Consider the following 17,880-nt stretch of genomic DNA (forward strand, 5'->3'; position numbering starts at 1 on the left):
CTGTTTGATAAAGTCTGAAATCATGAACGTTTACTTCAGCTCAAAGGTCACCAACCATCTAGGCTGAAAACTGTATATGAGGGTCCTGGTGTTTCAGTGTAAATGCCGTCTGTTGTAACACCTCTCTAATCGTCTCTTGAATGAGGATTGTGGCTCCTGGGATCTGGGATGCGTCCATCATTTCACAACAGTGTTTGTGTACTGACAGTGCTGCCAAAACCCTCTGAAAAATGCAGCTCTGTTTATTTATTCTACAGCTCATCTTGGACCCTGGACGGTTTATGTGTTGTGCTTCACTAGCTGTTGATTTTGGCTAACGCCAACCATTAGCCACCTAACCTCTTACCCTCTCAATCTGAGAAACCCCCGATGATTGAAAGCCCTGTTTTTTGTTGTTGTTGTTGTTTGTGCCACAGGGTGACGTTTCCGTTGTGTTCTGCGTTTTCCAGACGAAACCTGCTGTCTGTTTGCGTTTGTCGGCTGGACAAGGAAAGCAACAGAGAGAGAGAGATAGAGAGAAGTGGAGGTGTGCATGTGTGTGAGTGCCGACGGATGTCAAGGGCGACTCCATTTCTTGGGTCAAGCTTCGGGTCACCTCGGTTGCCCTGGTAACCCCGTTCTGGCTGGGTTGCTTGGCAACAATCCTCTTTTGTTCCAAATGATTTAATTTGAAGCATATCTTCCCTCATCACCCTCAGCCCACAGGTTCACCCTTCTCTCTCTCTCTCTCTCTCTCTCTCTCTCTCTCTCTCTCTCTCTCCCTCTCTCCTTCTTTTCCTTCATCCCACTCAGCCTCCCTCCTTTGCTCAAGCTTGAGGACTGTTCCCCTCTTTCTAATCTCGAGAGCCCTATCCTTCTCTTTCCTGGTACATAAGTCCCTGCTGTTATCAGAAGGTTTTGTGAGTGTATAGGTGTGTTTGAGAGTGTGTGTGTGTGTGTGTGTGTGTGTGTGTTTGTGCAGCTTGGAAGTGGTCTCTGCGTAGATTTTGATGTGTTTTGGACGTGCTATAGAGTTGCAGATGTGCAGACATGCAGAGTGCGTTTTCCCAACCAATCTGCGTACCATTAAGACCACTTTGGTCCAGTTTTTGTGTGCAGGCGATATGCCAGTCTGTCACGTTAACTTGTGCTTTGAGCAAATGCGTCCAAATACCACACTTAGAAAATATCAACTGGACAACTTGAAAGTGTAAAGTCATGTTATTTGTACACAGGTTTGAAGAGACTTTGCTGGTGTTTTGTTGTGCTCATGGCCATCGTTGGTTGTGTCACTTGCGCAGCTGTCTTTTGTGGTTAAAAACAACATCATGGTATCAATTTTAATTTTTTTTTTTCAATAAATAGATACACGGTTCATTTCCTAAAGTATGCAGCCATGTCACATCACTCTCTTATGCAACTGCTGAACGTGTCACTCTAAAACCATGGCCTCTAATCTGCTGCTATAACATCCTGCAGGCTTCTGGGAAGGCTGCAGGATGTTATAGCAGCAGATTAGAGAGGTTGAGCACTGGTGTTGGCCACAAAGTGAAGCAAAGAACTTGACCTTGCTTGCACAGATGCATTGTCCTGTTCAGACAGGAAACGGGCTCTCCCCAAACTGTTGCCACGACTTTCAGCCACACTGCAGCGTGAGGACACACTGGACTGTCCACATATCTTTAGCACATAGTCTACATGTGACATTATGAATTATGTAAATGTACATGTACAAAATGATCTTCACTTCAGTGAGAGCAGACCTTTACATCAAACATAACTCCTGATATTTGTAAAACTTCAAGAATGAATTTTATTTCTTAATCGGACTTTGTTGAGAATCATTAATCTAAACAGCAGAATTTGGTGCAACATCATCACTTTATGGTTCCACTGAAAGATAAACGATTCTAATAAATTATCACCAAGTGTGTCTGTCCTTTTCACGCTTATGTAAGAGTGAGTGTGTGTGTGTGTGTGTGTGATTTTCTAAACACTTGTGTATTTTTCCCAGTACATACCACAGACTTTTTTCCAGCCTTCTTGTTATTGCTGTTGTGAAAGACGGGTGTTGTCTGTACAGAGAGCGAGAGGGAGACAGTGTGAGCTAAAGAGAGAGAGGGAGTGCTGGCTCCGAGGCTCCCCATGGCGGGTCCAGTGATCTTAGCAAAAAGGGCAGACTTCTGGTAATTGACTACTCATTTCTTTAAGTGGCCTATTGGCAGGGGAAGTCAGTACATTTGCCAAGGCATTAAAGATTTCACTCTCTTTATCTTCCTGTGTGTGTGTGTGTGTGTGTGTGTGTGTGTTTGTAGATGGACAGATAAAGCTCAGTTTTCTTTTTACTTATCAAACGTTTTTTTGGTGGCTGAGGTTCTTTGGAATTGTGTGTGCACTCACTGCAGTAAAAGACTCTTCCTTTTAAAACCTAAACCGTTTCTCTGTGTCTGTCGGTCTGTCCGTGTCCAGTCCATTCATTCTTAAAGAAGCTTAGCTGGCACGGCTGTCAAATAATGAACTATTGCCAAAGTGGTTTACACTGCATTACAATACAAGAAAGGTAGCAAAACTCTACGGAGAGAAAAAGTCAATTATGATGGCTGACTCAGTGGTTTCAGTATGATGAGCAACTAAATAAGGCATATCTGACAATAAAGTATGGGTCCACATTTCACATGTGCTTTTGCTCACAGTCATCATTCCTCCTGTCCACACTAGCTGTGAAGTGACGCCTTCCTGTGGTGACTAAATCCAGACCTTATTCTGTGCAAAAATGCTTTCATTTAAAGCTAAGTAAGAAGATAGATAGTTAGATGAGATAAGTTAGCTAAATCAAAAGGGTGTTCAGACAGCTGCATGTGGTTTTTTTAAGAAAAATAAATAAATTAATAATGCAACGTGATGATCGACGGACAAAAAGACCGATGGTTGATTCTGCAAAAACTGTGCAAACATTCGGCACACACACAGAATTAACTCTGTGAAGCTTCAGGGGATCTGGAGCTCTCAAACAGTTCTAGTTAGTAATCCAGGCTTGTACAGTAGTATCACTCCAGAGCAACAAAACAGTGAACAAGGAAACACCAAGAGGGACTTTTGCAGCTAAAAGTTGGAAAGTTTGGAAGACACCCACTTAATTTGACTAACTTGATTTGATTTCTCCATCACTTCACAGTAAAACCGTCTTTGCGAGAGATCCCTCCAGACCTGCATGGAGAGGAAGAATGAATTAGAGAGATCGGCATGCTTACTGCAATAAGATCTGAACTTGTCCTTCAACTTGTATCCACTCACTGTTGCTCTGCACCCCACCACTCCTGTCAGCATCCCTTCGTTCTTTTTTTTTCTCTTCCCATCCCTCTGTCCTCGTTTTTTGACTCTCCGTCTTCCACTCCGCTCCACTTCCCTCTGGTCTCGTTCTCATTGTGTTTTTATGCTCTTTCAGTCTTTTTTGCCCCCTTTCTAAGTCACCCTGTCATCTCTCCACATTGGTCTCATCTGTCTATATATGCTTATTTCTGCCATGTCCTTCGCTCACCTCTCACTCTCTTTCCCTTGGTTTTCCCCTGTGTTTTTCCTCAGTCTTTTGCTCTCTCTCTCTCACCGGCCCAACTCTCTGTCTTTCTCTTCCTGGCAAATCATTATTCTTCTTCTTTTGTCAGCAGTGATGCTGCTGCCCTTTTCTGCAAGCTGAACCCCCCCACCCCCCGCCTCTCGACCCGCACTCTCTTTTCTTTCTCATAGGGCTGATCCAGCAGCAGGGTGGGGTGGCCGGCTTGGCGCCTCACTGCTGCTGCAGACACACTGCTGGGCTGTGATGGTAGTGATGTGTGTGTGTGTGTGTGTGGTGGAGTGGGGGGTGTAGCCGGTGGAGGATGAGGACTAAGAGGTGGAGGGGCATCGTCTGAGCTCTGAGCTAACTACGTTTGACAGCAAGCAGAGGAGGGAGTGTGGAGGGAGTGCTGCTGGAGGTGGTTGGAGGGAGCACTTGATGGGAGAAGGGTGGGGGCTGTTTTGGTCTCCCAGAATCCACCCCCTGCTCCCCTCCACGCACCCTTAGCCCTGAGAAAAAAGGCGGGCTGGAGGAAAAACTAAGGCCTAAGGAGTTTGTTTGTGCTCAGACGCAGGCAGGGGCGCTTAAATCCTAAATACGCTGCACAATCCCGCCCTCCTTAAAGATTAAAAGTTCGGCGCCCCCAGATGACAGCAACAGGACAACAGAATGAAAATCATTTCTCTGTTAAAGGCTGCAGAGCCACGGAAATCAGGCAGAAAACAAAGCCTTTCGCTACACCTGCTCTGCTCCGCACTTCACGGGCTGGAGTGGTGTTTATCTTACAGCAGAAAGGAGGAGGCACATGTTTTTAGGTCCATTCCCTGGGCAAATCTTCACACATATGTTTTGAATTTGCATCTTTGGACTCACAACAGGGCGTGCAATCGGAGAAAGGAGAGAGAGGTTAGAGGTGGGCAGAAGGGCACACACACACACACCAAACACATGCAGTACATAGTCAGAGACACACACTTATCCAGGGGGATGGGCAGACGGGGACAGCTGGGCATAGATGGATGGTGTGGGGGAGGTGCGTGTGTGTGTGTCTTTCTACACATTTCCTCTGTGTGTATTGTGTGCATATGTTTCCATGTTTGCTTTACGTGTCAATCAAATGCATTTTTAAGCACATTTTTAGACATTTATGCCTCTCTGTAAGTGTAGTTGTTGTTTGTACTTGAAGAACATGTATGTTGTCCTTGCTGTATGTTTTATGGGGGGGGGGGTTGCAGCATGTGAGTGTGTGAGTGGATGCCTCTGTGTGTGTGTAATGGCCTGTATCATACCACGCCATATCAAACCACACACTGTTGCCTGAATTCCCCATCAAACGTGTACAGCATCAGCAGCACCAAGACACATGACTCTTGTCTGTCACACACCATAGCACAGTATACTCTCTGTGCAGCTGTGGTACAACGTGTATACACACATGCGCACACACACACACACACACACACACGCAGCCACAACCGCATGCAGATAAAAACCATCTCATAAATCACACAGATACTTCATCCCACACGCTTGTGCACAGATAGATCCCTGCAAAACAAATACAACTGCACTTCTCGAGCGCGAACACTTGCATGCAAACAGATTCGCACAAGCTCCTTTGGACTCACGCTCACACACGAAGACACACGCACAAATACAGTAAGTACTGCACATTCAGTTAATTACTTTCTCGCAAAGCAGCTATGCCTACAAATACACACATCCCACACATGCACAAACATGCAGATAATAACCTCATCACAAACACAAACACACACACATGCAGCCCAGGCCTACATGCTGAAGGTAAACCGTAAATAAAGTTCATTAACCTGCGCTAATTAGTAGCAACACTGTAAGCCTCCCTGGGAGAACAAAAAAACGGAGGGAAAGAAGGAATTAAGGATGGCAAGCAGTAAGCAAGTTGATCGGGAAATGGGGGGCGGGAGTGGAGGGGGAGGAGGCTCAACAGACGAGCGAAGAGGTGAGGGAGGACGAGAGGAACCGAGGAGGACATCGGGGCAGATGGAGAGGAGGAGGGGGGAAAAGATGGAGGGAGACAGATGGAGGAGGAAGGGAGAGAGGGGGGTGAAGATGAAGATGGCCAAGGTGATTCAAATTTTTCACCGTTTGTTCTTTTCAGGGAGTGAAGGCTGCTTTTATTAAAGGAAGAGTTCAGTATGTTTGGAAATGCGCTTATTGTGGTCCTCTCTCTGACAATAAGATTAGAAGATCAATATCGACCTCATGTCTGTGTTTGTGCCAAACTAGAGTCAGGACTCAGGAGTTAGTTAGTTCTTCTGTTCAGCTTCTCCAGATATGGATTGTCAGATACTGTCAGTGTGAGGCTGATTTTGGTCTCTGGACAGGCACAGTGGTACCAAACCTGGCAACCTCACTATGTAATGGCAACACTCAGGGTTGTTCCATGGGTGTATTGGGAGAGAGTGGTACAGTGAGTGTGCCATGCTGCCAGTTTGCTCCATTGGGAAACCACGGTACTGCAACAACAACAGCAACGACATCCTGCCACCTTAAAAGGACTTTCAACGCTACACAGGAGCTGTCTGACAGGATGCCTCATTATGGTTTTATATTTGCCAAGCCTTCCCAAAGCTTAGAAAAGCTGTTTTTATGTGCATGACATCATCCCAACGTTAAGCAGGGGACGCCAGTGAGAAAGACAATAATGAGGAGGCAAACCAGATACTTGGTAGCTGCAGCTAACAATTATTTTTGTCGTCGGTAATTGTCTAGATTAATCGGCGAATCATTTGGTTTTAGAAAACAGTGAAAAAAGACAGACTTCTTGGGTAAGTTCTCTCTTTGGATGGGCTGGTAGTTTGCCATTTGTATCCAATCTTTGTTGTAGGTTAAGTACGTAACACATAGACATGAGATGGATATGGGTCCTCTCATTTAAGTCTCAGAAAGAAAGCTAATATGCCTGTTTTCAGTAAAAAACTAAGGTTGAAACTATTCCCTCAAGTTTCTCCCCCTTTTTTGTTGTCATCATTGGAAGGCCTTCAAGCTCCTCACACTTCCTCTGTTGTCTCACTGTCTTCTTCTCTCCCCACCCTCCCCAGGTTTTTCACACACACACACACACACACTTGTTTTCATCACCCACCCTCCTCTTATCCATCCATCTTTTCTTTCTCTCTCCTCCTCTTTCCCTCCCTCCACTTGATATCCCAGTCAGCCTTCTACCTCTGCGTTCTCTCACCTTGTTTCCAGCTAGGGAAAGTGTAAATTGTGTTGCTTTAAATACCCGTGTCGTCCTCAGGCTTACAGCTTTAGGCAAGGAGGGTGGAGTGGGGGTGGGGGTGGATGTGAGGAGAGAAGAAAGAAGAGCAAGCCGCAGTGTTTAACTTAACGTCTGCTAAGGATAGATAGGTCTCTCCTTTCATTTTTGCAGCTCGGGTGTTTAGCCTGACTTAACCGTTTAAACTCTGGCTGAACTTAATTTCTCTCCATTTAACTTTGCTCTTAAGTAGTTTCAAAGCTAAGAAGAACAGCTGTATCTGCATCTGAGGCTTATAGGGGTCATATGCTACTGGCGAGTGTTTGTGTAAACCAGTTTGGACCGGCGGATGGCTTGGGTGTGCCATCAGGGCAGTTAGGATGTGCTGTGGAATAAGTGAACCACAGAAACTTTTCTTATTTCAAATATTCTAATTTCTCTGGCACCCACCTTAATGCCCACTGCAGCTAACCCCACCCATCTCACCATATAATGACTGCTTATGTCAATATGAAATATCACTAAAAGATTGATCCTTGACAGTTTAATCTTACCCACAAACTGCTTTAACTAAATTATAATAAGTCATCTGTGATGAACATTTGAATGATGGCCCTAACAAAGTTGCTGCTATGTTCATTTACTGTACACTGTATACAAACAACAACTGCTGTCAATCCATGGATCAAATCTCTGCCAGACACTTTCTCATTTATTAACCCCTTAAGCCAGCAGTGCTCCTGAAAATAAAAAAATAAAAATAAAGAGACAACCCAACAATAAAAAGACAAAGAAATGTCTATAAAAAGCACTTAGCTCCAGCACAGAAGACTTCATTTGTGAAGGTCTCCAAGGACTCTTCAGATTTCTAAGTGAAATTTTGAAGAAGTTAATATAATATGATGCCTAATTTATCAAGAAACATGACATTGTAAGCTTGAATATTTCACCCAGTGTAAGCATGATATTTAATGGTGGGACAAGCAGATAGAGTAGAGAATACTTTATGTCATATTGTTTTTCAGTGTGGAAAATCTTTTGTTAATACATACTTTGTTTAAAAGGAAAGGGAAAATGACACTTCAACAAGTTGAATGATTTCATCACGGTGCAAACATGGGAAAGGCTAAATATCATGTTATGTGCAGGTTTCTGTTAAATTGTGTCCCCTTGAAAAGCGGATACCTCCTCATATTCTATCCATTGCCAAAGAGCCACTAATTAACTACTGAAAATGTTTTACCAGCACTAATGTCACTCTGCGCCTCAAACACAGGTTGTTCACAGCCCGACATGCCAGCACTCTGCTGCGGGCAAAGATAAGACACAAGTTTGGTGAACTTGTCAGAGGTGATTGTGGTTGGCTTGATGAGTGATGAAGTGGGACAGCCAATTTACCCAAAGTGTTCATGCCAAGTAGAGGAGCTCTTGCGATCAGCCACAAGAATTAGCCCAAGACTCTATTAAAGGAGACACTAATCCATGGTGCACTTGACCACACGTTCAGCCCTCAGCCATCACGGTGCTTAGATACACTAACCACAAGGTCAGGGCTGCAACGAAACAGCACCGAGAGCAAAGGAGCAACATGAAGCGCTCTGGAAGTCTCTGAGTGCCGTTTGAATTCGCACCTTTAAGACCTGTTATGGCTGTGGATCCTCTCAGTCCAGAAATTTGTTTTCTGAGATTTTGAAATGGTCGTCCAACGGTGGATTATAAAAGAAAAAGGATGCCTATAGTTGCTGCCTCCTCAGCTCATGTTCTGCAAATACGTGTTTTTGATGGTACATGCAGTTAGTTTGCTCACCTCCTCTTCTGCATCCTCTCTTCATGTGTAACACCCCCCCACCCCCTTCATGCCTTGATGGGAGTTCCGCCGTCGCACACTTAAGCAGATGTTCTTCCTGCAGAAAAAAAAAAATCAATTCCACCGCCGGTGCAAGGATGCGATAACACTCCACACCGAATATAAACCTGTCTCCCGCTCGACAATTTGGTTCCAATTAAACTATTTATACACGCCATATTTTCAGGGGTGAGGAGACCGCTTTGAGGCGTATCTTCTCATGAGATGTTCTCTGTTGGCTCGCTCTTGTCGTCAATTATGCCACATTTTTGTTTTGCTTGAGATTAGGTTGAGCGAGCGCTGGCACGTTTCAACGTGAGCAGGAAGGGAGGGGAGCGCAAAGCGTGGCTGGGTCTACTCAAAGCGGCAGTAACTTAACACGGCAGAAAGCAGCGTAGTGTCCATGTTCGCCCTTACTTACCATAAAGAGCAGTTGCGGGTTTTAGTATACATCTCTTGTTCTGATTCACTTAATTGTCTGCCACCTTCACTGAATGCAAGAGTGGAATGAAAGAGTGGAATTAGCTTGCACCATCACCCGTTATCAAGGGGCTGCTGTTAAATACCATAATTTGAGCCAATTTGAATACGGTTGCACACCCAGACAGTTCACTCTTCAGTGGTTTTTCTGGTGTTCCAGCTCCAGCTTGTAGAATCCCTTCATTATGCTGGGTCATTTGTATTCTCTTTCTCTTTTACTCTGACCTGCTCATTTCCATAATGCCTGTCCCGTTTGAGCTTGTTCTGTACCAGCCGACACATATGCATGGTGGTAAAACCGACGCAGATTGACAAAAGAGGGTTACAAAGCCATTAGGGGCGTAAGACAGCACTCTTGTTGTTGCTTTGACCTGTCGAGAGCCACTGCCTGCCGTGGTCTCTTCATCTTGCCTGGTCCCTCAGGTCGTGAAGTCTCTGGATGCCAGGGCTGCTACTGACTCATCGCTCTTACATTGACCTCGCAGACATATGACCAGATAGCCATTTGTCTGCTTTTTTTGTCCCTCTGACAGCAAGTCCATGTTTGTGCGTGCATTGAATCTTTTGCTTTCAGAAAGACAAATAGAGATATATAGATAATCTGACAAGCAGAGAAAGAGATGGGCGGGGGGAGGTAGAGGGAAAGAGAGAGAGAGCGAGGCGAGTAATGCATTTTGTGGGTTTATCTGATTTGTGTTTGGTGTGTGCTACTAGTTTTTGCTTGTGTTTTCATATGAGCCCCGTGTCTCTCTGACTTGTCTCTGTTGCCTCTTCATTGCTCTGTCTTATGACTTTTCTCCTCCCCTCTCTCCCGTTACCCAGACGACGACCCCTTCCAACCAATAACCTCAGATGAGACGGTGTCCGTGGGGGGCACAGTGACACTGACCTGCCGGGTGGCTGAGAGCGACAACTCCTCCCTGCAGTGGTCCAACACTGCACAGCAGACCTTGTACTTCGGAGAGAAGAGAGGTGAGAGGGAGGGAAGGGGAGCAGGAACATGAGAAACTCTAACCAACCTTATCTCCTGCAAAATATGTTTGAATACAACTCATTTGCTTTGGCAAATATGTTCTGGAAGAAACACAATCTCTCCAAACAAACATCTGCATATGAATAGAGAATCTGTAGGCGAGGGACAAGAGTTTGGAAGTTTCCTCTGGTTCCGTTTGTGATCCGATTAGTCCTCACCAATCACGTTTGAGTGGACTTTGGTTGCCTGCAAGCAAACGGTCCATGTGGAGAGCAAAAGAGGCTGAACAAACGAGGGCAAACAGAGATTGTAGTTTTGGTCAAATATCTACTACCCAAATTTTAAACCTTTTATTTGAGTTGCTTAAACAGAAAGCTTCAAATTCCTGGTGCGACAGTTTAAAGACACCGAGTTAGAAGAAATTAAAACCTTTTCAGTGGACCCTATTCAGATATGTTCAGTATGAACTATTTGCATTTGTTGTGACAACGTTCAAATAGGATTGTTCTTATTCAGTTTACATGCTGCTTCATGTCAACCCTGAAACATGGTTGCAGTAAAAAAGATTTCTGCTGCATCTTTGCTCAACATGTCACAAACAATCACTTTGTACACGCCAGGTTAAGCTTTGTGCTAGAAAAAAAAATCCCAAGGCAAACACCACACAGAACTGAGATAGCACAGTAACATGTTATTGTAATACTGTATGAAACAGAGGTCAGCTATAAACCTCAGGGTCTGACGGGCATCAAAGTGTCCAATTCAAACAGTGAATTTAAAAAGATAAATAAATAAACTCTTCCTAAGAGAGGCTTTCCACCCCTTGGTGCACTGGTCCAACATCACACATTTTGAAAAGACAAAATGGATGTGTAGGATTGCTGGTGGTGGGGAAAAAAATGACACTATAAATAAGACCTGACGTTATAAATATTGAGCTTTGGTTCTAATGATTACTTTGGACTGTTGGCTGAAACCCGTGGTTCAAAACACTGTCAGGAGTGAAAGGGAGTGCATGCAGAGGCCGTTTTTAGTATAAAGGCAGGGACGTTACGAGACTATGATTGCAGTAAAATAAATAAAAGATGTTTTCTTTTTTTTTATTTGACATGATGAAATAAATGCACCAAAATGGTAGTTAAAGTTGAATTATTTTATTAAAAAAAAAAAAAACAAAACAAAACAACTTTTTGGAGTCTTTTCAATGGTCCATCATCACACAACAGACTTGGTTCTTGGGAGTGAAAAGAGGAGAGTCTGGTGCAGATGGAGGGGAGGGCTGGAGACGATGAGACAGAAAGACTCCCTCATGCACTAATACAACACTTAACGGCCGCAGTGAAGTGATCGAGAGATGGAGTTAAGAACGGCGAGAGCAGAGACGGATACAGGCTGAGAAGTTCTCATTGCCGAGGGCCAACAGTTTCGCAACAGACAATTTGGAAAACAGATCGAGAGAGGATGAGGAGGGGAGGTGGAGAAGGACAAATGGAGAGATCAGTAAGTCTTTACTCCAGATGGAGCTTCAACCACAGTGGAGTGGAGACAAATAGAAAGTGAGGCTTTTCTTTGCCATGACAGAACACTTGAAGGCCAACCTCCACTTTAGAGGGAATTGAGAAGAGTACTGGAGAAGGAGGAGGAGGAGGAGGAGGAGGAGGAGGAGGAAGAAGAGCAGGAATGGGAGAAAATAGAAGGAGGAGGGGTAGATGAGATGGAACACAAACTCACCACTGCAGTGGTACAACATGCACAGCAGATGCTGTATTTTTGGAAGCAAAGAGGGGAGAGGCTAATGATAGGAGCTCAAAGAGGAGGGAGAGACATGATCTCATCCCCTGAGGAGAGGAGAGCAGATAGAAGGAGGGACGGCACAGTCAGGAAAGATAACAACTGATGACAAAGGAGAAAATGGATAGAAGCAAGGGAGAGAAGAGCTGTTAACTGAAGACAGTCTTTCAGGGAAGGGTAGCAGATGGTGAGAATGAGGGAAGGAGGGCGAAGAGATGACAGTTAGTGATTTACTTGTCCAGGATTCATTCATTCATTCATTCATTCATTCATTCATTCATTCACTTATTCATTCATTTGGAGTTGTTTCTGTCCAACTGACAAAAGTCCAAGTTAAACAATATAAGATCAAATTATGTGATTCAAGTTCAGGTTTTCAATGCAATTACTCAAGTCGTGCAATTAAAAGTCAAAAATAAATTATTTCAATTCAGTTGTTTGTGACAAATCTCTCCAGTCGGACACTAAAGTTGCGGGCTAGAAAACCAAGACAAAGTTCTGAAAGAAGTGGTTGCATTGTGATGATAATAATCCCTTCCCAAAGCTGTTTTAATTTGATAAATTTACTTGTCATAAATGAATTTCTGAAATTGATTTACTCCTTTTGGAATGAATGTTGCCATTTCCCACACTTGAGTCAAAAAGATTCTTGCTTGGTAGCTCACTGTAATCGTCCGTCCAAGAAGGGAAGGCCTAATTGAAGACAGACCGATTGTGGAAGTAAAATAAAAGATGGGTGGGATATTAAAAAAAAGAGTCAGGATGGAGGGGAAAGAGTGGCTGAAAAATCTCAATGCTTCACTTTGAAAATGAAGAAGACAGAGCAGCAAGTCATCGATGCTGCTGGCCCAGACAGCAAAGCACAGGCAGTGTGCTTCAGAGCTGTTACAGCAAGGAATGGAAGGACGAGAGTCGGGAGAAAAAGCAGGATGTACTAGCACAGCAACGGAAAACAAAGAAATAAATAGCTGATTGAAGAGAAAAGACGGGAAAGGAGAGAAAATCTGGTCTCCTCACCATCACGGTCCAACACGGCACAGCATGCACCAGGCTTTGGAGAGTTGAGACTTGACAAAAATGGATGGTTGCAGGGAGAGAAGAGAAGGGAGGGCGAGGGATGGACGAACAGTGTGTGAGAGATAGAAAAAGAAGAAGAAAATGATGAGTGACAACTCCTCACAGTGTTGGCTGCCAGACTGCAGAGTAGAAACTGTACTACTGCAAGATCAGAGATGGCAAATTCAAATACCAGAAAGAGAGAAAAGAGAGAGGAATAACTGAGAGAGGAGAGGAGGAGAAACAGTGGGATGTGGTGAAGAAAATGGATTATGTGAAGACAAAGTGGTAGATATGATATTACAAACATGATGCAATGTATACTGGGGAAAAGGTCTTGGGCCTAATTCAGTGAGAAAGTTCTTAATGTGAAAAATTATGAGAAGTCAAAGCCAAAACTGTCATATATGAAATGCTGACGTTGACGTTGCATAATCATGGGGTCACATCAATTTGATCCGATTCTAGATCGAAAGCTCAAGCTGACTTGTATCATTACTCAGGCAGGTAAAGCCACTGATAGCAGTTTAATTTGACCCCGCTTTGCACAGATGAGAGGCGATACAAAGAGACAGACACACAGAGGAGGGAACAGAGTGTGGGCACATTTAAGAGACATTTTAAAGCTACATTGATGGGAATAGAAAAAAGAAAACAAAAAAAACAAAGTAAAAGGACAGAACTAAGAAAACCAGCTTGGTTCCAGTGGAGCAGAGCTAATGAGAGTTCTGCAACTATAACCGCCCAGATAAAGATAAAGAAAAACAGGAAATTAATTGTTAAGGGACACAAAGCCCAGTCGTGTTTATTAAAGCAGATACAATGACAAAAGGGAAAAAAAAGGTACGGCAAATCCTGTCCTGTATTAATCTGAGCGTGAACATTTAGAGCAAAGAAACCTGTCATTCCACGGCGAAAACAAATGATCTGATAACTGTAGCCAATACGGAATATTTTAATACGTTTTAAGGCCTTAATTCTGGATAATTTATTTTAAGACCCTTTTAAGGAAGCACAGATGCCCTGGAGGGAATGTGTGGGAGTAGACGAGTGGATGGATGAGGGGAGGAAAAAAAAGACCCAGAGCTGCTAATAGAAGAGATTAGACAGCTAGGAAAGCATGAAAACGGGTTTCTACGTTAGTGTGAGAGTACCAGGAGACAGCCAGAGAGATAGGGGGACATTGAGACGAGGAGATGGACATGAGGGAGATAAGAACAGAAGGAAGGAAGGAAGGGGAGAAAGCAAAATAATCAGGACACAAACAAGGATATTGCGTTTACATATCTGGCTTTTAGCCAGAGCTCTGGTCCAAAACAACTTGTCTGTAACTGATGTTCATTCAGTTCGTCTATGAGGTTTCTTCTGAGGGGACTCAGGAGAGTCGGGGTGAGTCACATCAGCTTAAAAATAGTTAACAAATCTGTGAATCCGTGTGCTGAAAAGCAATAAATCCATGAGCGTCCTGACAGGCAGTTCTGCTGCTCCGTTCATCATTCTGAGACTCTGACCTCAGGGGGACGTTCTTGGGTGCCAATGACAACCCTGATTATTTTCTTCATTAGTGTATTTGTCAATAAGATGTCAAAAAATTGTGAAAAATGTCCATCGTAATTTCCCAAAGCGCAGTATGTTTATTCAACCAAATGTCCAGAAGTCAACGTCGTCTCCCAGCACTTTGTTAGTCACAACATTTAATCTATTGGATGCATTTTGGTGAGGCTTAGGGTAAGATCATAATTAGGCCTATATGTGTATAAAAACTCAGTCTGTGAAGTACTTGTATTCAGTTATTAAGATTTGTGTACATGGACATGAGTTTTCCATCTTTAACTCTGCTGACTGTCGCGAAAATAAATCAACAATACTTGCCCGTGTACTTTAATCCTATAGATGAGAGTTCAGCACTATTTCACACACTGCCGTGACACTTTGTTAGTTTGTGATGCCAGGAAAACATTTGGCTTTAAAAGAAGTGACTGAAGCAATTTATTGGTTATCAAAATAATTAAAAGAAACGGATCAACTAATGAAGCAGTCCACCAGCTGTGTCAGCTCTGTTTTATGCTTTAAATTCTTCATACACATTTTGTTTCCCATACTCCAACTGTATCCTGTGACCATATTTATTTCATATTTATTTCACTTTCATTTATTTCAACATCTTTGGATGTTTTAGGGAGTTTAAGACAATAGAGTTGCATTTTATTGTGTTCTCTTCAACAGATAAAATTTAGCTGATTCATTTACGAGCCAATTAGCTATCAACTAATGTGCTCGTTATGTAAAACTCAGTGGGAACCTACGCCCCTCTGGGTACTCGAGATCTGTTTGTTTCTAATATATTTTTCAGTTGTTATTCTACGACAAGAAAATGTTTGTCCTGATGTTACTTCATTTACATATTTCTTGGCAAAGTACACAACGGCAGCACAGAGGAGGGCACCACAAGTCAAATGCTCACACCAACGCAAAAACGATTTCATAAAACAAGCACAAAGTCTGAAAGGCATTTTGCAGGTTAGAGCTGCGATGATACAAAAATGACTTTCTTTCATTGTGAAAGGTTATGAGACAGTAGCACAAACTGGACAGTCAGACACAATATATTCACAGTGTTCATATTAAGGATGACTCTTTTGGGAAAAAATTTTTTGAAATGTGATTCACAGGGTCACCTCAGGTTATCAAACACGGCACGCAAAGGTATCTGCTCACTTCACACCTGGACTCACCCAGTGAGAAACTACAACTGCTGTGTCACGACAGCATAACACTTTCCTTATTTTCCTTATTTATTTTACGTACAAGCACCATGTTATGTGTGCATATATTTTATGTTGTGTTCATTCAATAAAATTTCACGGGACCGGGCACAGATGGCTTACGCGGGGAAATGTACGCTCATAGGCTTATTTCACACCATGTGCAGACAATAAAGTAGACATGCTGTGCAAATGCTCAGTACAATTTGAGGTTTTGCAAACACATTTCCTCACCAGGAAAAAAAAAACATCTGTATATTTTCTTTCTGCCTGTCTGTGATTTTATTTATTTGTCATTTGCAGTTTCCTTCCTTTCCATAAAAGCATATCAGCTGACATCAGACAGCCCATCTGCCTCTGTACCATTTAACATGGTAATGGATCTCTGGTGATTTACAGACGGTGGTGGACAGTGAAGCTCTCGCCTAGCGGGAGGCTATTGAGGAGGCAGACTAAATGTGCTGAAAATGACTTGTAAATCATTTCATTAAAAACACACACCAAGCGCAGCGTTAAGCAGTCTTAAATGAAAATAGCACAAAAAATATCGACGTAGAGGATACAGTTCACATTCAGCCTCTCGGAGGGCGAGACAAACTGACGGCTCAAAGCACTGCAAGACGGTACTCCAAATGCAGGCCGTGAAATGTTTTTTTGACATTTTCTGAAAAACTATTGATCCACATCGCATCAGTCAAAGTTTTCTTGGTGTCTGGGAAGGCTCTCTGGAGAATGTATTAACAACAACTATCACAGGACTGAGAGACTGCAGGAGAGACTTTTGAAATCTAGCACTTGAAAGAAGGCTTTTTCATCATTTTCCCTTTCCATATCTGAACTCTATATTATTTTAAAATAATCACGTGGATTGAAAGACAAATGGTAGGAGAAGAAAGGGGCAGGAATACAAAGAATTGAAAGATAAAAATCCAATTTATATTTGAGGTTAATGAAATAAATATAACAAAAACATCCCCCCTGTGATTCAGAAACTGGCCTTTTGCCTCTCATTATAGAAAGATTAATGAGGATCAATAAAACAGACAGTACAGACATGCATAAGTTTCTACTGTATTAGTCTAATCTTTTCTTGGAGGAAGGAGGAGAGCATCCCAACTCTGATGTAGTCTTTTTATTTTAAATCAAAGAATCAACATTTCAGCAAGTATTGCCTTTTTTAGGCTGCTTTGAAACGAGCGGCAGAAGACTTCAACAGAGTAGTGATTGTGAAGGTCTCTTGTGTTTCACCTGATTTTTACCTGCTACCCAGCACATCACTAGAACAGGTGTCCGAGCCTTAAAGGAGTAATTTGACTCTTTTGCAGATGCACTTATTTTCTTTCTTGCTGAGAGTTAGAAGATTGATACCACTCTCACATCTGTGCACCAAAAATGAAACTCCAGTCAGCTGCTGTTTAGCTTAGCTTAGCATAAAGACTGGAAGAAAAAAATCCTACCAGCACAATTAAAGCTCAGAAATCAACTTGTCTTACAGAGTCTCAAAGGCACCTATGGACAGAACCATTCTAGCTGTTTCCTCTTATGTCCAGTCATCATGCTAAGCTAAGCTAACCATCTCCAGCTTCAATGCTAATGGATTGATATGAGAATGGGATCAATCTTGTCAGCAAATAAGCACATTTCCCAAAATGTCTTACTTTTCCTTTAAACCAGCCTTTTGTACAAGCGAAGATTGACCTTCGGTCTTTATCAAAACAAATGAATGAAAGGAGCTGCACGCACACACACACACACACACACACACACACACACACACACACACACACACACACACACAGCTACTGCACTGGCAAAGAAAGGCAGTCAAATCAAAGCCCTACAGGACATCAAGAGACATCAGGAAGCAGGTGAAAATGTTTCTCACTTTACTTCACATTAGTCTGATCCTTTGACATAAAAAAATGAGCAGCCAAGTTAATGTGATGGCATGCAGACAACCAAAAGCAGCTGAAAGCAGCAGGCGGATAGTGACAGCCATTATGATAATTGCTTCCTTGACTTCTTTTTACTATAAAGGTGAGGAAAGATGAGAAAATAAGCTATGCTTTGGAATAATGCGTTTTACTCTGTTGTGCTCTCTTTCTAATCCCTTTGAGCCAGACTGAGCAGCCAGCACGAGTAGTGTCTTCTCTAGGTAATCTAGCTCTTAGGATGTGTCATCGGTCAGTGTTA

At 42.9% G+C, this 17,880-nt stretch overlaps 1 protein-coding gene across 4 annotated transcripts in view; it reads left to right on the forward strand.

Annotated features, from left to right (window-relative positions):
* cadm3 (cell adhesion molecule 3) overlaps positions 1 to 17,880 on the forward strand; it is an 80,141-nt gene that overhangs the window by 24,327 nt on the left and 37,934 nt on the right. For all 4 annotated transcript variants that reach the window (XM_046408313.1, XM_046408316.1, XM_046408315.1 and 1 more), the window contains exon 3: positions 9,925 to 10,074. In XM_046408313.1, the coding sequence (XP_046264269.1) occupies positions 9,925 to 10,074 (150 nt within the window). The remainder of the gene's footprint in view (positions 1 to 9,924; positions 10,075 to 17,880) is intronic.

The sequence above is a fragment of the Scatophagus argus genome, chromosome 13 (assembly GCF_020382885.2).
Source record: "Scatophagus argus isolate fScaArg1 chromosome 13, fScaArg1.pri, whole genome shotgun sequence".
NCBI lineage: Eukaryota > Metazoa > Chordata > Actinopteri > Scatophagidae > Scatophagus > Scatophagus argus.